This window comes from Numida meleagris, chromosome 14 (assembly GCF_002078875.1).
Source record: "Numida meleagris isolate 19003 breed g44 Domestic line chromosome 14, NumMel1.0, whole genome shotgun sequence".
Lineage (NCBI taxonomy): Eukaryota > Metazoa > Chordata > Aves > Galliformes > Numididae > Numida > Numida meleagris.
This window is the reverse complement of record NC_034422.1, coordinates 10,218,599-10,243,043: the sequence shown is the minus strand read 5'-3', so window position 1 is coordinate 10,243,043 and position 24,445 is coordinate 10,218,599. Positions and strand designations below refer to the sequence as shown.

Below are 24,445 nucleotides of genomic sequence, written 5' to 3'. Positions count from 1 at the left end.
ATTATATTCATCTTCTAGGTTAGCCCAGGACAACCACTCGAGGAAAGCTGTTACTCACATTGTAGTGGGGATAATGAAATCCAAAGAACAGGATGCAAATCACAAGGAAAACTTTCCAGTACATTTTACGTTAACTGCAACGTTCCACACCTGATGTGCTATGGTAAAATCAGCAGGAGCTGCCCAAAGCAGGGCTCAGACCTGCAGCACGCCATCCACGCTTCAGGAGAAGAGTGGCTGCCCATTTCTTTTGTCGCTGGCTGTCCCCCATGGAAGGCAGGCAACCTGCCAAATTCACTGCCAAATCCAGATGTGCCCTTCGCTCCTCCCCACCCAGGTTCTTCCCAGCCCTCGTGCATCCAAGAGGACACAGCCCAGCAGCTCCCTAACCACAGAACCATGGAATGGCTCGGGTTGGAAGGGGCCTCAAGGATCAGCAAGCTAACGACGCAGCGGACCTCACCCTGAAATGGGGAAGAGCCAGTTTTCCTTGCTGTGTGAGTTGTGCCAGTCACCCAGAGATGCCAGCATTTTTAAAAGTTCATCTCAGGTCAGATGGGAGCAATCACTTGTTCCTGACATGCAGCATGCATACAAACCACTGCATTTTCTTTGCTGGGAGCACTACTTCTAGCTATGCAAGAAATTAAGGCATCAGCATTCACAGAAAGCCCAGTGGTGCTCACCAAGAGATCTCTCCCCCTTCAGACTGACCCCATGCTCAGATATGGAATCATGCAAAGCTCTCAGTTTAATAGTTCCTGTCTGAAAAGCTGCACACAAATTCTACCATTAAGACTGAACGCCTGCATAGGGAGCACGGTATCTATTCAGCCACCGAGATCTCCTCCTTGAGAGGCCACTGCTTGCCTACATTCCACCCAAAAACAGCAGTGGGCACGCAGCCTTCTGCTCTCCCACAGCTTCTGATTTGTGCATCTTTGTACCAAAATGCAGATCGTGTCAGCAAGGCTTCAGTGCTGGCACAGGAGATACAACGCTGGAAGTGACAAGTCATCTAGGCCATGACTGTCTCCACATTGGGGCCAGCACTTCTCCCCATTCTGCACGTCTCCCTCTGTGCTCTCCCACTTGTACCTCCGCTAAGAAACAGCTATAAATGCCATTTCCACTGAGCTGCCCACACAGTAAGTTCCTGATGTACTGATGTTAAAGTACAATCCACATCAAGGCCATCTTCAAAAATCATCCACTCAGCACAAGCAATGCCAATATTCAAACTTAAAGTGCACACATCTGCTCTGTGTGCCTGCTGTCCCATCTACCTCTCCCTTCAGGCAGTACCCACGTGCACCTTCTGCCCCTTGCAGTGCAAACCCTTTTCTCCCCATGTACAGAATCTGTCCACGTGGATTGACGTCACAAACTTTCAGGTGACAATGAAGATTTATTTATTTTTTTCCAGACTGGGGAAATAAGAATTGAAAATTAAACGCAGGCCTCATCTACCACAAACTTCTTAGGACACCGATTCCCTTGGCATAATCGTTGCTCCAACCTTCTCAAAACTCAGCTTGCAACAGACTACAAGCCATAGTTGCCTCTTCTCTGGGAGCAAAAACAAAAACAGCAGCACTTTGTTCTATGGCAGAACAGCAGGGGACAAATCACATAAAGTAGGAAGAGACATTTCTTAGGCCTCAGCAGAAATACTGGAAGTTTGCTTATCTCTCATTCCAAACTCATGAAGTATTTCTGCACTTGTGCTCATGTTTGGCCACACATTTCTTGTGAGCTGCTCTAAGCCTCCCTGTACAAATGATTTCACCGTGGCCATTATCTTCCCATATCAGCATTTAATCAGTCCCTAAATTTCAGCATTTAGAATTCCTATGTATCAACAGTCTTAAGATGCAGCAATTTGAACACAGAACATTACTTCCACTGTTCTAAGCAATGCCTCGAGTTCACGAGTTTGGTATTGCTCATGAACACAGTGGCTGTTTTCAACATGAAGCTTTTCCTAATGCACAGAGTGAGCACAGGGAAATGAGTTGCGATGGGTGCTTGCCAAACACCTACAGCCCCTGAGACTGGTCATGTCCTCTCAGGACACACTTGTGCCAGACACAAGTATCAATCTGAACAATTACACGGGCAAAGGAAGAATTTAGTTGGACAAAGTCTCCATGGAATAAAAATATTTGTCATATATGGAGCCCTGTATCCATAGGCACAAAAATCCTGGCTGTCACTGAATGAAGCCTGGCTTAAGTACCCCTAGAATAAGCATTGGTTTGGAAACTGAAAGATGGTTCAGCAGAGCCTGGAAAGGGGCTCAATATTCACAAAACAGCCCTGTAAAATGTAGCCTCTACCTTCCTTGAATTTCTTATCCAAACAAGTCAAAATACATCATCTGGTACCTTCGGTGCATCCTGTGCTGCAAGTCAACAATGCACTGCCTGGAACAAAATGTTACCTAAAACACAAAGTACAAGACTACAGCCCTTTAATGACTGTGGTGACTATTCATTTCAGTTGCAAAGCATTTACTCACCTAACTCAATACACGTGATCCCAAGAGACCAGACATCCACCTTTCCATCGTACTGTCCTTCGTCCATAGCAAGGATCACCTCTGGTGCCATCCTACCAACCACAGTGCAAAACACACAGGTCAGAAGATACTGACAGTGACTCCCAGCACGTAGCTTAAAATGAGAGGGCTTCACCATCTTCAGCAGCACAGCAGACCAGAACATAAAGAGCCAGCAGGGAGCTGAGTAAAACCACGCTGAAACAAAGCAGTGCTTGCCTGCATGAGCAACTCTTCCAAGAGGCAGTTTAAGAAAATAAAATAAACGAGAGGTCAGCCTGACCATCTCACATGATGGCACATGGGGAACTAAGCTCAAAGGCCTTGTACCTGCAGGCAGACTGCAGGGGCTGGGAGAGTCCTAAAGCCATCACTTGTACCCTCACCAGAGATGGCAGGTTTTCCATTGGCACAGCTGGAGAATTTTCCAGCAGGCAGATGCAGCCTGCGAGCGTAGCTATGGAAGGAACAGGGGAATCCAGAGGCGCAGGATAAATGGGTGAGTACAGGGGAAACAAGCAGCAGGCCCAGCCTGCAGGAATCAGCCTTGTAGGTTTTGTTCTTCAAAGATGAAGCTTCTTGCCAAATAGGCTCGTTCAGAGGTTGGGCGATACATAACCTGCCCTCAGGGCCTGGGGTGCCTGCCACAAAATAAGCGCAGTGTAAAGCTATGCTGGTTCCCTATGTTAGCTAGGAATACAAAGCAACTCAAGTGACCCTTAAGCAAGTCTCTTCAAACACAGAATCCACACAGCTGTGTGACTTCCAGTCTGCACGCATGGGTTAACACAACTCCCTTTTACTCTACGTGGTTGCCTTACTTCCATTACCTGTGGCAAACGTTAACAGCTTTTAAGCCATAGGTATTACAACAGTCAGAACACTAACTGGTGCCATTTCCAAGTGCTGCACAATCAGCATTTCCTGGACATGGGAACTGTCAACACAAAACACTGTATGATTAATATAGTTTTCTTGTGCCAGACAGTATTTCCAGATTGCGAAGCGCTGGAAATGTAAGAGAGCAGACTTCTGAAAGAGTGAAGGAGCCCAGGCTTTACTCACCAGTAAGGCGTTCCTACGAAGGAATTGGCAGGGGAGACTATAGATGCAGACCCAAAATCTGCTAGCTTCACTTGACCTGGTTCTGTTAGAAGAATATTTCCAGCTTTAATGTCCCTTAAAGAAAGCAAAAAGAAAGAAATAGGACATTTCTGGTTACAGCAGAACAACTTTCAAAAGTCACAAACACGGAGAGGTCCGCTACGCTGTCCTCAATTAAACAGTGATTAAAAAAAATCCCTGAAAGTATCTAGAAGTCTGGTCTTACAGAAAGCTAGAGAGAGATCACATACCTGACGTGACTTGGAATGGAAACCTGACTGCACCCAAGAAGTGTGATACGGGATCAACAGTGAGCAGATGGGCCATGGCTGCAAAGTTGAGGTTTGAAGCAGAGATCAAAGAGATTGACCCCAATATGCAGATGTGACAGACACCAGCTGTGCTACTTCCATTGCCCAAGTGCCCTCGGGTCCCTTACCTCCCTGCAAGACTCAGACAATCTGTGCATTTAAGCGACAAAGGATAACGAATGCACTGCATTACAAAAAGCACGAGATCTCTGCAGCACCTCTGGCACCCTGAATGTCTCAATCCAGCAGTAAGTGGGTTAATTACAAAACAACCGCCCATAAAATGCTGAGAAAGAAGATATGCAAATGGAGTTAACCTAAGACACCTGGCAACAGTTCTATTCAAATTTACAGAGGAATTAACTTACGTACCATTTCTTTATAATCCCTAGGATTTCTGGCCTGTTACACCTGAAATACTCATTCTTGCAGCCAAGAGCTATCGAAAAGGGAGAACAACCAGGATACAGTGAAGTTCCTTTAAACCCTGGTACAGAACTTCAGTAAGAAAGGGAAAGTTGTACACTAGGTATGCCAGAGCAGCCTTTACATGGCAGCACCTCAGATTTTTGCTTTTGTAAAAACAGACCTTCAACATAAATGGAATACACGCAAGGATTCCTCAGCCAGGCTGCATGTACCACAGTCTGGAATGCCCCTTTGCTGTCTTTTCAAACAATCTCCTAGCAAACTACTTAGCCAAACAGGAGAGGGAGCAAGGCTACCTTGTATTTGCTGCAGAGCAAGAGTGTACGCTGAATTACTCTACAACACTCGAAGCACAGCAACTCGTGCATCAAACACAAACTGCAGGCCCAAGATGGACAGGCAGCTGCAAGTTTTGCAGTCATGCACTGGTGCATCAGTGCACAATCATGCCAACAGGCAATGGTGAGATGCCTTTGTCTGCAAAGGGCAACACGCAGGACAGCAATGCTGGGGGACCACGAGCTACAGGTAGGCACTGCCTTACAATGCTTCAGCAATACAACTGGGCTCTGCTCCCAGGGCAGCTCTGCTTCAAAGCCAACGTGACCACATTTTTGGCACGCGTGCTACTCGGACAAGTCCTGATGCACCTTCACGTTTCGGGTCTACACATCCATCACTTCTGCAGCACAAGCATGAAAAACGTCTTGTATTTGCAGGAACAGACCTAAGAAGTACTCAAGAGACAGGGCAGGGACTTGCCTTCTCCTGCATCTCCACCAGGTGTCCCTCCAGACCAGGATCACGTTTTGCCTTGCTGGCTGTGGGGCAGGGAAACCAAGGCAGCAGCAGCCAGCGCTGGTCCCAGCTCACCCATTACCTGCTCTCCTGCCCCAGTGACTGCAGCACGCCACAGCTGGGGATTGCTCCAGGCACAGCCCCCTGCAGCTGGGCACATCAGCCACAGCACGACTCCCACTAGACGGCCATTTCCCAGCTTCATGATCTTCCACCTCTCCCGTTTCAGACACAGCATTATCAGAATCCTCTCCTCTTTTCCAGGAGAGAAGCAGAACGGCCTTTGGAAGAAAGCCAGGCCGAAAGGAAAGTCCTGTGTGATGCTGATTCTCACCCTCCTCACTGTCACTCTGTAACTGTGAAGCAACTCTTCCCAGGCTGAAAGAGAAATAACCATCTCTGCTCTTGCTAGGCAGTAGACAGTATGGTAATGGACAGTTCAGGCAGAGCTGGGGTTCAGTATGTGAGGCTTCACAGCACACTCGTTATGCCATCTTAAGAAGTCCTAATGACTAATGAAAAAATAATTCTCATAGCACCCATACAGGCAGTCATTTACTACAAAGCAGAATTTAATACAATTTGAGCGCACGTAAAGACTTTCAGAACAGGTATTCTTATGCACAAGTGCACATATGCACAGGGTTTATTTTAATGTCATGAACTGGCATTCCCATTTAGCTTAATATTTTCCCTAAGCCTGATTTAATAACCTCACGCACGTGACAAATAATTACTTTAAATTTCCCATTGTCTCAGCCTCAAATATGTAAATTTCCTGCCTGAAGCGTGCCAGCAGACTACAGAGAGGCTCTTAACCCCACAGAATGGCCACAAGCTGCTTCATCCTCCTGACTCCTTGCTCACATTGCACTGCTGTAGCTCTCACTGCTTCCACAGCAACTCCCTGGTACAGAATATTGGCAGCACTCACAATAAGACAAAAACACTAAACGGGATCGTGCAACAGCGTTGGCAGATGGGTGTAGAAAAGTCAAAACTCCTGGAAAATAATACTTTACACGAGATAGATCTAGGAGCTGGCATCAGTAACCAGTTACGAGTCCTCCTGTGCATGCTCTTATTTCTCCTAAGGCAGTTTTAGCCTTGACCTATGCTTTCATCAGCTGATTTCCGGAAGCGTGAAGTTTTAATTACTCATATGTAAAAAATTCTTAAAATATCTAGTCTTAAAAGTAGTCTAGCTCTACCACACCACTTCAGTTGGCAGACTTAGGGTGTGTACTTTCCTGTCCCTGCTTACGATCATTGAGGTGTACCCTTTGTTATCAAGGTCTGCAGAGTAAATTGATAACACGGAAGAGAATCAGCACTGGACTATAACCACGTGGAACTATTTCAGAAGGAATGTATTCCTCACCATCAGCTTTTATTTATAAATCTACCCCAGCACTGGGTGTATCAGCAAGCCCATCCGAGGAGATTCTGGTAGGGGAACCTTTACTAAAGTTGCTTAGACAGAGCAAAGTGCTTTTCAGACTCAGGCTGAGTGAGGTGGAAGGACACCCAGCAGCAGCCTTACCTGTGTATCTTACAGTGAGAGTGCAGGTAGGCCAGCCCCTGCAAGGCACCGTGGGTGATGGCAGCAATCTCCACTTCCTGAAGTGGTTTCTTGTGAACTAAGGAAAAAATTCAGGAGAAAACGTAAGAACGTACAGCGCGATCTTTTCCTGGGAATGTTTCTAAAGAGGAACTCCTCCCATTCTTCAAGCTATGAGGTGGGCACCACCTTCATCAGCCTTATTTCCTACAGCAGCTTTGAGCCTGCATACAGCCTTTGTGTGTATTTCAATGCAAAACCACGTTTTTCTTCACCATCCTGCTAAGGAGAACAGCTATTGCCAGCACCAGGTGATGTGTCTGACTACAGCTTGTCAAACGTATCTGAAATACAACTTTAGCAAAGAAAACTGCCCTTTTCAACCCCGTCCCCCTGAGCAAAAACAGACAGAATTGAGGAATGCTAACATCTAACAGAGATGCCCCAAAGCATCTTCCATAGATCCCGAAATCTGCCCAGCACGTGCCTTTGACTGACTGTATCTTAGATACAAAATAGAAGGCTTGTAAACAGGAACAGTTTTAACAAGCTATGGCTTAGAGTCCCATCCCTCTTCAGGTGCAGTGGCTTTAGCTTTGTGGTCATACCAATCTTTTGATTGATAGTCATCCACAGTTATTCCTTTCCACAAACGGAAAGGCAGGGCTTTTATTATGGATATTCAGGTCAGCAACCAAGAAGGTGCAAATTACAGCAACGCAGCTATAAACATTTATATCTTCATTTTACAACTTGTGAACGTGGATGCCAACCATAGGTCACACTGGCCTTCTGGGAAAACCCCTGCTTACCCATAGTATTGCAAACACAGGCATTCTAGTTACAGAATGGAGCAGAACAGACAGCCTCCACCACCTGTAAAACACCACTCTGTGCAAACACAGCCTCCCACTGTGCTCAGAGGGGTCACTAGAAGAAAAAAAACCTAAAGACTGCATACAACTCACCTTCTAGCAAATCAGAAGCTGATCCTAAACAGTACTCCATAACCAACTGCAAGAAAAAAAAGACATGCATTTAAGTAACAGGATGGACACTCCTTCACGAACCGTTGCTATTTGGATGGCTGAGGAAGTGCAGAAGTAGAAAGTGAAGTTTTAGGAAACTGCAGTAAGCAGTGAACAAAATAAAATGCTCCAAGCAAAATCCAGCAATGACAGACATCCTACGTTGCTGCAAAGAAGGTTTGGGCATTGGGAAGTTCATGAGGAGACGCTCTAGAGGATGTTCCATCCTCATTTTTTAACCTGCTCAAATACAGAGACCTGCTACAGAGAAACAGGGATCTCTTCCAGTATCCTAAAAACCCACCACTTTTAAGTAACCTGGAAGCTTCCTTAGATGAAAGAGACAATGGGCAGCAACAGATGAACACTGCTGCATGCAAAGACGCTGCGTGCACTGGATGCCTGGTTGCCATGCTCTAAGTCTTCTGCACACCGAGCCCCTAAATGCCACCCCACTCACCCATGCCGTGTGCTCCTTCAGGTAACAGCCCTTATACTCTATGGTGTTTGGGTGCTTCAGCTGTTGTAGAAACTTGACTTCTTTGATGATATCCTGCCATTTCTAATGGAAACAAAACAAAAAGACGTGGGTACATTTCCCTGCTTTATCCCCTACGTGCTCTCATGTACTACACATGGTGGAACAGGCTGAAAAGCAACCAGAGGGCAGTTTTATGATGCAAACATGACAAGAGTTGTAGCTGGAAAAGCACAGCTGTACTGAAGTTGTTTGCATCCCTGCTGCACTATGACTGCCCTAAGATAGGTTTAGCTGGAGGACAACAATTATTTTTTCCCCCCTCATTTGATTGCAATACATTTTACTCAAAGCATTGCAACTGTTAAGCACCGGAAACTGCTCAGATGCCCCAAAGCAGAGCAACTAACAAGCAGTAACTGAAGTGAGGCTGATACTCCAAATATGACACCTGTGCAATTTTATACTATAAATCCTGAGCAGGGTTCCAGGCCAGCCCTACGCTTCACTCGACACCTCAATGAGCTGCGGTTATGGCTCCTGCAGCCCAGGTGTTATTACTGCACTTATTACAGAAATAACCACCCTACACGTGTTCTGAATTCCTCCTTGCTTTCTTAAACTGCGCTGTTTGTCAAGATTTGCATAACTTCATTTGCCCTCTGCAAACCTCGGCGCTTCCTATGGAAGCGAGCAACACCTGCAGCGTTAGAAGGCTGCTCTGCTAATCCCACTGGCTTCACAGTGCGGGTGTACCACAGTCGGCTTCACCACCTCACCTCGTTCGTTTGCTTCCCGCTGTAGGACATCTTCTTGACTGCCACCACCTCGTTAGTGTGGGAATTTGTAGCCTGCAGGAGGAAAAAGGAATTCAGTGAAAAAAAAAAAAAACAACGCATCGTGTTTTTCCTCCCCGTGGCGCGAGCCGTGCCTTTAGCAAACACAGACCTTCTTCCCCCGTACCACGCATCCTGGCAAGCTCCTACACTTCAGAGACACCTGCGTCATGATAAGATTTATGAGACAACTGTTTTATCACTCTTTTCTGGCATTCCTTATCGCTCTGTAATCACTGTCCCTCCCTCAGCCCTTACTACACTTGACACCTCCCTAGTGATGCACGGACCAAGGTTCAGCATCACACATACTGTGAACGTACAAAATACAGCTGGATTGGAGCGGCTGTGAAAACAGCTTCAGGTAAACCTTTGGGGAAGAAGATTTCCTCAAGAAACAAACAAAAAGGCACACCAACTTTTCACCCAAAGCCAGCCATGCCAACAGCGACACTGTCAAACAGGTAGCGCAGCTTCCAGTTTCAAGAAGATGCTTCCTCCTGGATCTTAATTAAAAAAAAAAAAAAAAAAAGCAACATTCCTTCCTCTGCAAATTGTTTCCATTTTCTGGATTTGGTGTGCAGGATAAAGTGGGAAAAAACCCCAACAATTTGGTAAATGCCGAAAAAAGAACAACCGTGTCATTTGGGCAATGTCTCCAAGGCAGTAAAAGCTGAATTAAGCGACATCCATTATTTTGGACATTTCACCATGCCTGTAATACTAGAAATCCAATTTTCCAAGCACTACAGCAGGCTTATGCCCTGAGGTACTTAAAGCAGTAGTTAACCACCCATATGTGTAAGGGCTCCAGAACGACTCATCTCTGCTTCGTTGGGCATTTCTCTCTCCTCAAACTTGCTGCCAAAAAAGCAAAAGCAAAACTCCCGAGCATTACTTAGTTTGCTCCCCTACTTAGCGGCTCCTCCAGTTCAGTCATTGTGGTCTAATTATTTCCAATGTCAGGCTGTATCATGATTTTAACTGCACCATCTGAGGACAAAGTCTACGTGACTTAGACTCATTGCTCTAGGGGAAAGAAAGAGCACCTGGTTTTGGTTCCAAAAATCAGACAAAAAAAAAAAATCAACGAGTCTAAGGTCAGTTTTGTGCAGTTTCATCCAATATTGGGCTTTTTCCAAACCTCTGTTCTTCAAACAACTGGTCTATGTACTTCTACACCATCCCAGCAAGGTGGCTTTGAGGATGTTCCAAGCTGAAGACAACCTGTGTTGGGGAGCAGACCTCCTCTTACTGCCACGGTCGTTATAAAGCAAATTATTTTGGTGTTCTTGGGCTGTTACCACAAGGTAAAGTTTTCAGGAATGGATTTATAGCAACAAAAGGAATGTGTCATTCACATCCCTTATGAAATTGGGTCACCTAACGCAGGCAATCTGCACACAGTTGTGCTCTTTGCTGTTGGTGGTTGAGCAGATGTCAGATTATGGAGGCACGCTACTCACACCAATGCAAACCTCATCCAAACAACCACTGTGGAATCAGTTTTAAAAGCAGGTCAGAAAAAACTCAGGACATTTACATTTCCAGCAAAAATAGCCAGACCCAAACATCATGGATTTTAATACAAAAACACACATCTTCAAACAAGCATGTCAGCGAGCTGATACACAACTCAGTGCTCAAACAGGCTGAAGGATTTGCTTTCAGCCTACAGCAAACAAGAAAAAACCAGAGCTGCTGTAGATGCTAGCATTGTGCTCATTTAATTATTGCATGGAAAGCACTGCTATCCCCAGATTTCTTCCAGGGCAGCTGATCCCACTTGCAGCAACATCTCATACAAGTTTTCACAGCCCCAACAAGACTCCAGTTCTTCCTTCCATCTCCACTGGTTAACTTTCACATCAAAGCTAAGCTAATCCTTGCCAGCAGTAAAGTCAGGCAGCAGATGAGGGTCAGCAGTTACAAGAAGTGGCTCTGAACTGCAGCTCATCTTTGTCATTTCAAGGAGCATTTCTTTCCAGCAACAAAAGCAATGCCAGGTTTACTCACCAAGGCTTGGTAAGATAAACAGGAGAGGGAACGATTGTTCACGAGGGTGGATAACAATAGGACAAAGGGGAATGGTTTTAAACTGAGACAGGGGAGATTTAGGTTAGATATTAGGAGGAAGTTTTTCACACAGAGGGTGGTGATGCACTAGAACAGGTTGCCCAAGGAGGTTGTGGATGCCCCGTCCCTGGAGGCATTCAAGGCCAGGCTGGACGTGGCTCTGGGCAGCCTGGTCTAGTGGTTGGCGACCCAGCACAAAGCAGGAGGTTGAAACTTGATGATCTTTGAGGTCCTTTTCAACCCAGGCCATTCTATGATTCTATGATTCTAATAACACAGGACAATCGAAATCACTTATCAGTCACAAGTTAGAACCCCCAAGTCCTTTATTAGCTTTATTTGACTGTTTGCCATTTTCTGAATGGCAAAACGTGAGCCTGAGACACAACACATTTGAGCATCACCGCTTTCTTTCTTTTTTTTTATTAGACCTAACGGGAATATCCCTCTTGTCCCAGCTTTTTGGTAGGAAAAAGGCTCCTTATCACCTTGTTCAAATACAAACTCACAGAACTCAAGTAGGCTTGAAAAGAGTCTATTAGGATGCCGAATACTCCATAGCCAAACATGCCCATGGTATTTAGTTCTGTCAGAGAAGCAGCACTGAACTGCAATAAAAGCCCCACAGCCTCCAGAAATATTATATAATGATCAGCCAGGGAGGAGCTTGACCCTTTCTGTGTATTTTGAGGCATTTCCCCATTTTTTAGATGATTTTGGAGGCCTTTTTCCTTCTAAGGGTTTCCAGCCTCTTCTCCTTTTCTGATCCCAAGCACACATGGAAATCTCGCCATGCTGACACAAGATCTTATTCCCAGCCCCTGCCTCATTCCAAGATTAACGTGAAGTTTTTGGGAAGGAAAAACCCAAGAAGCTGCACAGCATTCCCTGCATGGTAGGGAGAAGCTCGAGGATGAAGCAGAGGCCTCCTTGGGCAAGCTGATGGATGCTTGCCTGAGAGCTGCCAACAGCTGGATGGGGAAAAGACTCCCAGGAACGACTTGGTGTCCGCTCAGCGCTTCGTGCAACAGGAAAGACAGCCTGAATTCCAACCAGCATCCCAGAAACATGAATGGATCGTGGGAAAGTGGCCGTGTGTCTGTTTCTATTTGCTCCGGTACTACAGTAATATTGCTTCATACCTTCCATCACCACCAGGCTTGGAGGACACAGCTGTTACTGGGTTACTGCAAGAAGCTGCAGCCGAGCCGAACTCTCTGAACACAGGGCTGGTAAAGTACATAGGAGGTGGAGGAAGAGAAGTTCTGCGGAACCACAGAAGTCTCCTACCTAACCATAGCGAGATTTCTCTTGTAAGCCAGCTGGGCAGATTAGATCTCTGCTACTCCTCACTCTCTTTCCCTGGAAGCATGAGGAACTGAGTGACAAGGAAGGCACCTTCACTACCTCATCACTGCCATTTAGCACATTGGGCATCCTCACTTGTGAAACACAGCGAGTGGGATCTCCCTACTCCTATCTGAAGAGCACTTCCTCTTCTTACAGAGTGCACTGACACATCTCATACATTTTCCAACCTCAGCCTCTTATCCATGCAGCACACTTAACACTACACTTCCACTTACCTGTCACTTCATCCAACAGCTACAAGTGTCTGTCCCACTCCCCCACAGCAGAAAACCCCTTTGGTTCCACCAGCACCTCCACTGCTGTACTGAACTGCAACCAGGGAACGCTGCGACAGCTCCCAGCCTCGCAGGCACTCCTCTACATACATTCATGTCTGATATTCAAAAGTTTCAGTTGTGGTGCACTTGATCTTCTGGAGTGGCAGGACATGCTACTCAGCAACTGTAATTTGTATTTGACCTATTTTTTTGATATTGAATTCTATTTAATTTTCACTGATAAGGGCTGGATTATAATGACTTCCAAGTCCAACGTTTTGGATTTGGCTTCCTTTAATTGTATAAGCACTACTCTTCTCACCTTCCAGATTAAATTCTCTTGGCTATCAATCAAAACAGTACCTCTTGAATTCCCACTTCTCATAAGACTTTCCCTTTGCTTTTGCCATTGAAGGTAGTATGGTAATAAGCAACAAGCATGAGGAAAATGAGGATGACAAAGCAAGACGGTATTTGCAAAGATATCTCCTAAATTGTCAGAACAGCAGAGAAATCACTCAAGAAGCCTGGAAGTAATTTGATGCTACTTCCACGGAATCTTTACTCAAACAGCAACGAAATCAATTCATTAACAAAAGTAGCTTTTCACTCTAAAAGCATTTTGAATCATTCATTCACTAGTATATTTATTTGCAATGATTTACAAGCATACGAGCACCAAGCAGTGTGTCTTGAAATTCCAGTCTGACCAATTTATTTCCAACTGCCTTGATTCAACTTTCAGCCTCTGACAGCATCAGATACCATATACTCAACCTGCATGGTTGGATGCATTACGTCTATAGTTAACTGCTACCATAAATACAGCTGCAACAGCAAAGAGCTCGGGAGTGCTCTGGAGACACTCATTTTCAAGATGTGTAACGATAAAGCTCATACACCACAGAGCACTAAGAGGATGTTCCCTTTCACCTTAGCACGGTTCCACCTTCCAAAAAGGAGGAAAGAATTATACTTACAAAGTAAACCGCTCCAAAACTTCCATGTCCGATTTCATGTAAACCCACAAATATCTCTTCAGGATCATCTTTGTAGAACAGGTCAGCTATTTCTGGGTCCTTTGGCACCCCTTTGCGCATGTTGAACACTATTACGAACTAGCTGGCGCCTTCAGTTCCCAATCAACTTCTTCCTTCATCGACAACGTAGTTTGCAGACAGCATTCAGCACCTGGTGAAAAAGTTCATCTTCAATCTCTTTCCTTTACACGCGTTTCTCTCCTCGCTTCTACGACAGCAAAACAAGAGGAAGCACTTTAGGAGCAACAGATTTCACTATCGCTTCCTTCAGCAAATCCCTTTTAATTGTTAGTCCAATTGAGATACGGAGATTAAAAGGCATTCAGAGCACAACAGCTCTACCTCGTACAGGAAGCAAGTGCTACACTTACACTAAAGTCCACTTGAAGACAGAAGTCCTGTTGCTATGCACAACATCCTGTGACACGAGTTTGTTTCTCTTCACGCTGCCCTCCTGATGTGACAGTTTTCAGACTATCACTATTGTTCCTCCTACTTTCCTCTGCTGGTTGCTTGCTTTGTTTCTCTACTCCCACTTGCCAGCTGGTGCCAAAAGAACAGTTAGCTTCTATTCCACAGAAACACTTCACCGTCATGTGAGCGTGGGGTTTTGTTTGGTGTTAAATATATATTATTTTAAGTTTTAGTGCTCTAAGGCAGCCAGTACTATTGGTTTTTGTAACTCTGACAGTGCCCAAACTTCCATCACAGATCTGCTTTTGTAAGTTCCTGGACTCCATCCTGCAAGGCAGGTATTTACTCCCTGAACACCTTTCTTAGCACAAGCATGTAATTAAAAGCATGGAATGGGGCTGCACTTAAACGAAGATTTTCAGTATTAAACCTGAACATTTTATTTAAGCAAAACACTGCAAAGTTTCACATTTATCATAAAAACATCCCAAAGAATCTGCACTGGTTCCTAGCCACTGGTGTGCAAAGGAATGATGGATGCCTCTGGTCGGCTCTGGCCTTCTGAAGCCCAGCAGGTTACCCACAGATGAGTCAACTGGAGCAGTTTCTAACAGCAGTCTGAAGCACATCTCAAAACTCTGCTTCCCCATACGTAGTTCAGTACCTGGCTTATGGATACCTTCCCTTCTCAGATATTTATGAATATAAACACCAAAGCGTTCTGCCTACTTTACATCATGAATCAGTACAATATCTGAAGAAAGACTGGCTGAAATACAGCAAGCAGATGAAACTAAAACTAAAATGCACGTTAAAGGCTCTGGAAGACTTCAAACTGCAAACACCCCGCAGACAGAGCAAGGATGAAAGCAGAGCATAATTTCGATCTGAGGCTGAGACATTCCCCTTGGCTCAGGATGACAAGTAGTGGAGCAACACGCACAACCAACTGCGGGTCATGAGAGGTGCTCAGAGCGCTCTGCTGAAGCATACCTGGGTCACTGTGGCACAAAGCATGCTCTGTGGCTCAGATTCCTTTCAGCAGCATCGTTGTGTGCTCCCGTCTCCCCAAACGCTGTGCACTCCAGTACTCTGCAAAGGAAAGCAAATATCAGTATTTAAAATGAAATACTTAAATGCAGAACCTCGTCCTAATACGTGACAACACGATGTCTAGAAAAGTCCATCAACAAGAAGGGATCATTTGGAAGTGCAGTGAAAGGGGATATCACCCCCCTAAACACAATCATCCCTCTTTAGGAGAAGAGGCTCTATTCTTGTGTTCTATAATGACTTGGCATGTTTGTGTGTCAAAGGGCAGGACACAGGAAATGAGAATAAATGCCAGTTCCTTTGATTTTTATAAAGGCTCTCAAGCTTGTTTGGAAGTCCACTCTCAGACCACGCTTTACAGATGGCCTTCAAAAAGGACAAAGCTCACAAAGCCGAGGCTGGCACTGAGCTCAGTGTGCTGCACCTGACAATACGCAAAACCCTGAAGTCCTAAGACATCCATACGTCCAGCACCGTTGGATTCCACCAGCAAGAGAGTGAGCAAAGCCAAAAAAGGAAAAGAGGGCAACCAGTCAGACCCAACACCTCTCATCAGGCCCAGACCACTCACAGTGGAGGACACAACCAAGTGCAACACCACCCAACCAAGCATCCTGAGTGGGGTCAAACAGAGAGCTTGAAAACATCTTGCCCTCAGATGCCTACAGCTGCATTGCAACATGCGAAATACTTACCCGAGTTAGTGATAAGCAAACTAAAGTATCTTTTCATTTCTTAGGAAATAACACCTGTGCAGGAGCCTTCCTGCTTGTAGTTACATTCCCAAACCCACCATTGCTGCCTGCTGCTCCTAGTGACAGCACACTGCTGCTGAGCTGTTTAGAAGTTCTTCAGGAGCTTCAGAAAAAAGGCCTGCAATGTTTTAGCCAGTCAGTGATATTCTCCTTTGAATTCCTGATATCTACCAGGAATAAACCAATGACGGAAGGCAGATGAATGAAATGATTATTCATCCCCAGCTGACTGGCCTCACCCAGAGGTGCTATATTTACCACATAGCTGCACACACGGGCAAAGAATGCAGTATTTCAGGTCTGGCACTCTTCAGCCAAGTGAAAAATCCATTTGGCTTTAGAACAACAAAAAACAAACTGAGGAAGAAAAGTATTTATCCATCTCTAGTCAAAGGAACAGTGCCATAAACAAAATCAGTGCAGCTCTAAGACACAAGAATAAATTGGGATTTAAAATGCCTTGACTAAAGCACAGAATCATTGAGGTTGGGAAGACCTCTAAGATCACCAAGTCCAACCCCAACCCATCCCCACTATGCGCACACGCCAACACCTAAAGAGAAGCTCTAAGTCAGAATGCCATTCCAACTGGGACAGATGTGCACGGTGATGCTCTGCGATGCGCAAACCTTCTCAGCAAGATGGTGACTTTCCAGTAATGAGCATCAGCAAAGCCTGGGATGGTGCATCAAGAGCAAACTGAGTGCTGGGGATTGGCATGGCACCGCAGCATGGCACGAACCAAGGGTCAGAAAAGATACAAATCGCAGGTTGGGTGCTCAGCTGGCAAAGTCATAAATCCTTTGGTATTAAAACTCCCTTCTAGGCATGGAAAGATTAAAGGAAAGACAGTTTAAATAGTGCCTGGCTTAATTCTTCAGGGCGTTATGGCAGTTGAATGCCATCAGCAGAAATTATTCAAGGTTTCATCCATTTCAGCATGTTGTTTCAGTTGCTCAGCTACTTATTTAATGCACCAAGAAACAATTTCCACTGCAAGCCCGATTCCTACCCCTCATCCTTCAAAACGCACGCGGGGAATCTGCCTTTGAGACTGCATGTTCCAAAGCCCTCAAATGAAAATAGCATTAGTCATATGGGCGATGACTTATGGATGTGACAGGTGACTCAAGATTTTCTGAGCGTGTGCGAACAGCGGCGGGGTCAGCCCAGGCCGCCTGGCGATGCTTCCAACTGCCTACCTCCAAATTGCTGCTCTCAGTCACCAGCTGCTGGTGGAATGCTCAGCCCCCGGGGACACGCTGCTCACGCTCTGCTTCTGGAGCGCTGCACGGGGCTAGAGAGGCAGGAGGAACTGGAGAGTAAATGCAGCGGTAGGAATGACACTAAGAAAGACACGCGAAGATCCTCTAAGAAAAGATGGCTGAATGAAACACGCTACGCTGATGGCAACTGGATTTAATTTTTTTCCCCTGCCCCCCAGTAAAGAAATCAGGAAACTACATCCTACCTGACACAGCGTGCCACTTGGACAATGCTTCTGTGACATTCAGGCACTCAGCCTTAGAGCAGTGATTTGCTTGAACCTCAGCCAGCCACGCCAATGCTCGTGATGGTCTGCTGACGTGGAAGCTGGGCAGGGTATCATTCATTGGTGCCCCAGACCTGAGCAGCTTCCTGAGCCCGCTCAAATCAGCACAGACCAAAGGGAAATAGCATCAAGACACTGGAGTTTTTAAGGATTTAAATAGCATCCAACAATAACTTTTTATTATTATCTAGTAACGCAGGATAACTTGCAAACAACGGCTTTTTGGCACCCTTTCATACCCACCAATAGTGTGATTGCTGCAGATTTCTTATAGATGTGATATGCTTACAGGCAAGCTTGAGTGAAGCAGCGCTCCGAGCATCTCCAGCAGCTGGGCATTTCCATTGCAATGGTTCCCCGGGGGAAAACCAGTCTTCCTGTCCATTAGAACAGCCAGTGCAACACCCAAGGAAAAATATTTAATACAAAGTCCCTCTTTCAGCCTCCTGGCAGGGTAACAGGGAAGTGGCACGCAGGCAGGTAACAGGGAAAGGACAAGCTGCAGCAACAAGAGGTTTACGAGTTGGGTTTTATTGCCGTTGTTTCCTATCAGAAAGCTGCTCTAGAAAGCAAACTGATTTTTAAAGGCCTATAACCGCTCCAGGTATGTTCTCACTGAACTGCCTCTTGCATCAGAACAGCCAAACCCCACACAGAGCCTGCCCAGGGCCCACAGCTGAGGCAGAAGCCCTGAATGAGCCAACTGTTGGTGGGGGCAATGGGCACAGCCCAGGGGCCAGGCTCTTATGACATCCGGGTTTGCTACAAGGGGAAACCACTCCATGCCAGGCATGTCTGGCTGCCCCTGCCTGGGGCAAGGCAAAAATCACCAGCTGCCTTAACATCTCCTCCTTCATGGGAGATGCCCCAGTCAACCAGCATAAAGCAAGATGCTGAAGAAGTGCACTGAGAGCTGCAAGGGCAAGACCATTAGTCCCTAAGGCAATGAGGCAAGTAGGCACAGGGATGCCCTCAGATGGCTCCGTGTCTCTCTGGACATCCCTGGTGGTCCCTGCAAGCACTTGAGTGCCCCCAGAGCCCCTCAGAGCTGCGCATGGCTCCTTATGTCCTCGTGTCTCCTTGGACATCCCCGTGTTCCCATGTCTAATGGAATGTTCCTGGAGCCTCTCAGATGTTCCAATGCCCTGGGACATCCAGTGGCCCTCAGGACAGCCGCATGTCTCCTTGAATGTCCCCAGGGCCTCTCTGATGACCCTCTGCAGTGTGATCCTACGGGAGGTGGTTCAGTGGTCATGGCAGTGATGGGCTGACAGTTGGACTTGATGATCTTAAAGGTCTCTTTCAACCTTAATGATTCTATGATTGTCCCATGACCACCTTAACAATTCAGCCTGGAGCATTTTGCTGTGCTGCTCCTGCCCCGTCCCTCAAATCCACCCTCAGGAGCCCAGCCCAGCCAAAGCAAAACTCCCTCCCCAAAGCACTACTGGAACACACTCCTTTTTTTCAATGGTTTTGAAAAACAGAGTGTCCTCAAGAACAAGCAGCCCTCCCCACTTCAAATGCACACGTTATTGCTTTTGGTTTTCATGCACGTTTGCATGAAGATTCTCCTCCCGCTACCAGTTATGACCTCCAAGGGCTAAACTACTAACAGAGAGGTCACAGCTGCGTGCCCATTTTCTGTAACCTCTGCCACGCTCTGTGAGGACACTTCTTTACCAAAATTATTGGGGTCCCTTGACCAATTTGTGACCTGCCCAGCATTCTCAGCTCGTGACTACATTTAATATTGCAGCACGCTACAAGAATGGCAGTTCCAACACCCCAGCACCTCCCCTGCCCTATGCATAGAGCAGAAGCACATGGCTTGTAACCCCCAGCCCGAGCTGTGTCTCACACCACAATGGGCCCCTTCCACGTGTGCACACAAATAGACAAAATTCACGCTAGCGCCCAACTGCACCGTGGCACCTCCCAAAACAAAGGCAGAGTTTTCCGCAGCGAGCAGAAAAACAAGCTCCGGGAAGGAGGGCGGAACGGCAGTGGGAGGAGCAGCACTCACACATTTGGTTCCAGATGAATGGTTTTTGGGGGATTGTTTTCTACCCCAATTCTCTTCCCGAGAGCTGCAAACGCACACGGTCCCCTTTCTTCAATTCGGTCTCTCCAAAAATCCGGAGGATGGCACTAAGAAGGAAATTCTCAGACCAGCTCAAAAGCTGCCGGTCAGAACTGTCCCAAACCAGAGACCTGCCCCAGCGCAGGCACAGGTTCAAGTTCCATTGCAGCACTCACACACACAAACACCAAAAATACATCTTTTTTTGAAGTACGAGCCATTTCTTCCTTTAATTGCTATTTATGGCTAGCGCGGCCGTGCCCAAACACCTCACCCAATGCTTCTTCAATGGACTAAACCTATTTTCTTCACTAATTCCCTTATGCACAGAGAACAGCGGATGGAGAGCCCTCGATGCCGCAGATGCCGGTGCCTGGGTTTGCCCCCAGCAGTGGGGATTTGCAGCACACACCTCCAGCAGAACTGCGGCCACGCACACAGACAGAGGGGAACAGGGGACGGACTAATGGAGGCTTCCAGGTTCTAAGCTGATAGCAAAATTCAAAGGGAAGCCTTCCACTTGAAGCCTCTCAATCATGTCGCTTCTCTAAAGCGCTCCTAAAGGAAGGAAGAGCGGCACCAAGGCTTTTTTACGGTCCAGGAAAGTGAAACAGCTTCTAACCTACCCAGATCCTGACGCATTTGCTATGATAAGGAGCCCCAGCTGTCGTCATGCTATAAAAGGAAAAAGTCCTCTGATTCCATTTACAGAAGGTGATTCAGTCACACTGCATGCGCTGGCAGAGCTGTGCCACCTTCACGTTAGCGAGGACTCGAGTTATTTCAAGCGCAGCCCAATAATTCCGAGAAACAAAACCCTCTTGAAAGCTGTATTTTAAGCTTTTCAATGTCATTTCTTTGATTGCTAAGAATACTTCTCTTTTACAGCCACTGCTATGCAGACAAAAGCCACGCACGTTCATTCTAGTGTATCAGTATTTCGCTTATTTTAACGTGTAAAACACTACGGCACGGATCTGGTATGCGAGTCGGTTGTTTAAAGTTTTCTCACAGTGTACACAAAAAGCAGCTGTACTACAGCCTTTGTTTGCTTAAATTAATCACCGATTCCACGCTTGTCAGAGAAGGTTTCGCTCTGGAGAGAAGCGGCCAATCCTCTCCCGTGTCCGGCCTGCAAGTTTCTAAACAGGCAAGCGATCCCATTTGTGCAGAAGGAAGATGGAAGTTTTGCAGTGACCTTCAGGACCACAGCAAGAAGCCAGCAGCACCCAGCACGTTCTGCAGCTCTCAGGATGGCTGCCCTGAGCACGGCCGGGTTAGGGCACCAGGATTTTGGGTGGTCCTGCGTGGAGCAAGGAGTTGGACTCGATGAATCTTCTGGGCCCCTTCCAACTCGGGATAAAGTGTGATTCTATGCTACCTGTAAGGAGAGTGGGTAATGGAGCCAGAGCTGCAACATCACAGTCCCCAGTCAAAGTCAGCAGCAGTCCCTCAAGCACTGCTCCTCTTCCCGAGAGGTTCAGGCCCTAGAAAGAAACACAAGAGCTTCCCTTTGCCAAGCATTCAGCCCAGCAATCCACTTCGAACAGCATCATGGCACGTCCTGACGTGGATTCGACAACCTCCAGTGCTGACATGTGCATTGGATCATTCCGAGTTAACTCATGCTAATAGAGATTACTCACGCTAATAAAAAATGATTCAGTGCTTTACTGACAATGGCACTCACTGTGTGCAGTGGCCCTGGGATATGAAATTAAACGAGTAAACTCCAAGTCTCACTGTAAATATATACCTTTATTGAAGCATTTTTTTTCCTCTGGTTAAGCCGTTTTAAAGCAAACCTAGCTCCATTTGTAACATCTCTATTACTAGCATCTACGCTCCCAACGTCAAAATTTCATCACGCGTGGATCATGAAATTAGGGAAGCTGCCTCCTTATTTTCGTTGGACTTCCTGTAGCATTTTATCATCCTCTTTATCACATCACTGACGAGCCAGTCAGCTCCAGACAGTCACAAATTCATGGCTGCTAGGCTGCGTGCTGCTGAGAGGCACAAATCAGTCATCGCATTTGTTTATGAAAGCACACTCAGAGTTTCCTACCTATTAATGTCACGGCTTCCAAAACTGCATCCATTTTGCGGCTCACAGCTATTTTCGGTATTTTAAAGAAGTTTATATTCTGGTCGCTGCATCAACAGAAGAGGCAGCGCTGGATCGATCCATCCCCACCCCACGTGCAGCCAGAACCACGGGCATCTTGCTGCCTGCTCCCAGCTCCGTCCTGCAGCCCGGCACGTCATTCTAAGCACCCAAACATTCGACCTGCTCTAACTAACACTGCTCATCACCGCGCCGGCTCAGGGGGCACGGCTGCCACCCATCCCTTGGAGACACGTCAGGATCTGCAGGCAGAAGTTTGGCTACGCTACGCAGCAGCCTAACTGTTGTTCTTAATCCGCTGTGCTGCCCGGGGAAGGGGTGCAGGAGGCTGCAGGTCCCACGAATCCCTCCCCGCCCCACACTTCTCCTTTCGCAGCCCCTTCCTTCCTGCTCCCTCCGTGCCAGCCAGCGATAGCGCTTTAGGAAACAGCCTGACCGCCTCAGCCGATCATTTTAGCACGGTCCGCCCTCGGTGCCTCCGCTCTACTCCAGCGCATCCCTCTGCCTGACCTATTTACAGGCACAACTGCAACCATTAACATGTAGAAAAGGAATTTATTTTTTTTTTTCCACGCTCGCATCATTAAAGAGCGGCTCCGTCTGTTTCACCCAGGTGCTCGGTGTCTGCCTCGCAAGTGGAACTGAACAGGAAGAAGTTTCTTTAGGAAAACAACCCATAAAAATTCAATTGCACCTGAGAAGCCTAGTACTGAAGGAAGACAAATTTACTCTAGCGTGTATCAGCCAAGGCAGAATCAGTCATTAATATTACATGACTTACCCACCGGCTTTCTTAGTTTATTCTTTTCTGGCGCATGCATTTTTTATGCGCTAGCGATAAAAAGATACAACACAGGAGCAAAATATGGATGTCTCATGTCCAAAATGTCACCGCCGTGTAATGACTGCACACAGGCAAGGAGGGAGCACTTAAACTCTGTGAGAAGAGCACTGGATGAACACCCGGTAAGAGGCAGGAGATACCGCACTGCTTTTCCTCCACGCAAAGAAGTGAAGCTTTGCCACACTGGGCACCCGGCTTGACGAAGCCCTGAGGCTGATAACACGAGAAACAAAACCCGCTCAAGGTCACCCAAAGAACGCAGAAACTCAGAATGAAATCTGTGCTCCTGGGCCTCGCTGCTCGCCGGAGCCCTCTCTAGGTTTAGGAGCTTGCCGCTGAGTGATGTGACAGCACTTGGTCGTACCACCAAAAGTGAATGATGCCAGTGGGCATTTCACTCTGCTTCCTGCCCGAGCCGTGCTCTCAGCCCAACTAACCTAACGCACATTCATCCAGACCCAAGACTTTGAATGCACCCAAAGCCCTTCCTGAACTGCCTCAGCCCTGCAGCTGATGGCAGCCCAGCTCATGGCTCACGTACCCAGCAGTCCTACCGCACAGGGCTCAGCCCTGCAGCCATTTAAGCAGCTTTGACTAATCCAGATAAAACGCACCTTGTAACTTAACTGAACGATGCGCCCATCTGTGCCTGGGATGCTTTGGATACCTTCATCCGAACGCAGCAAGGCCTGACGAGTACCGAGGACTTGCAGACAGATGTATCTGCATTTGGTGAATGGCAGCAGCCCCCCCTCCACGCCAGCTGCACCCAGAGGCTGAGTCACGCAATAACCCAGCCAGAGCAGAGAGCTTTCTGACCACGTTTGTTCCCTAGCCCTGCTCCACAACCATCCCTGCAAACAGAAGCAGACAGGCGGGGGCAGGAACCGCTTCCACCGTCGCTGCCCTCCAAAAATCTCAAAGGGAACTACAGGAGCATCTCTGCTGAAAGCTCCAGCCTCTGCTTCTGTGCTAAGAAAAGCAATTCTAGGCAACTCAACACAAGGAACTGAATACCTCAGCCTGAAGCCAACACGCTGTCTTCTCTCCATGAGGAGGTTCTGGGGTAGATATCAGACACTCAGTGCTGGTACAGCCTGTAGCTGGTATCTTTTCCTAGAATTAGTATACAGTTACCATCTTTGCTAATTCAGTGTACTTAACTAGCAAACAAAGCAAATAATTGTGTTGCTAGTGTACAAGGCACAAGGGTACAGTAACTCCTTCAAGTTGCTGCCATCAGAAACCCTGGCTTCTCAAACTCACAGAGCAGACTTGGGAAAGCAAAGCCCACAGAACGACAGCAGTTTGCAGCCTGCGGTGGGGCCTGGGATGACCAGAGCAGGAGAGCGTAACGGACACTATAAGCACCAGGAAAAAAAAAAAGGGAGAAGAAATGATATGTTATCAATCATATTCATTACAAGTTCCGGAATAAAACTGGAAAAAAAGTTAATAAAAAGATAAAAGTCTGCAGAACCGAGACAACTATTTTGCTTTAGTAACCAAAAACTCTGAGTTAAGACTGAAATTATATCATACCCCACTGTGCCATCATTCCCACTACACGGGGACACGCAGCACCCTAAGACATGGATTCCAATAACAGGATCGCTGACAGGTCTACGTCTGTGATTTCAGCGTTACTTTGTTGGGATTTATCAGGTCAAAACAGGCCTCGATGTTGGTTGAATGCCAATTTCTTGGCATTTAGCAGCTTACAAAGTTCTAAATGTGAAGCAGACAGGAAAGGCACTGGCCTCAGCA

The 24,445-nt window shown here is 46.7% G+C and overlaps 1 protein-coding gene across 4 annotated transcripts in view; it reads right to left on the bottom strand.

Annotated features, from left to right (window-relative positions):
- Positions 1-24,445, bottom strand: part of TAOK3 (TAO kinase 3) — a 71,325-nt gene that overhangs the window by 29,242 nt on the left and 17,638 nt on the right. For 2 of the 4 annotated variants that reach the window (XM_021412391.1, XM_021412394.1), the window contains exons 2-9: positions 15,257-15,355; positions 13,790-14,000; positions 9,049-9,120; positions 8,252-8,353; positions 7,732-7,777; positions 6,746-6,842; positions 3,626-3,739; positions 2,522-2,613 (exon numbers count right to left, since the gene is read on the bottom strand). In XM_021412391.1, the coding sequence (XP_021268066.1) occupies positions 2,522-2,613; positions 3,626-3,739; positions 6,746-6,842; positions 7,732-7,777; positions 8,252-8,353; positions 9,049-9,120; positions 13,790-13,909 (643 nt within the window). In that variant the 5' untranslated portion in view covers positions 13,910-14,000; positions 15,257-15,355. Of the gene's footprint in view, positions 1-2,521; positions 2,614-3,625; positions 3,740-6,745; positions 6,843-7,731; positions 7,778-8,251; positions 8,354-9,048; positions 9,121-13,789; positions 14,058-15,256; positions 15,356-17,542; positions 17,562-24,445 lie in introns of those variants that run through there. The other 2 variants (XM_021412393.1, XM_021412392.1) reach the window with 2 other exon arrangements.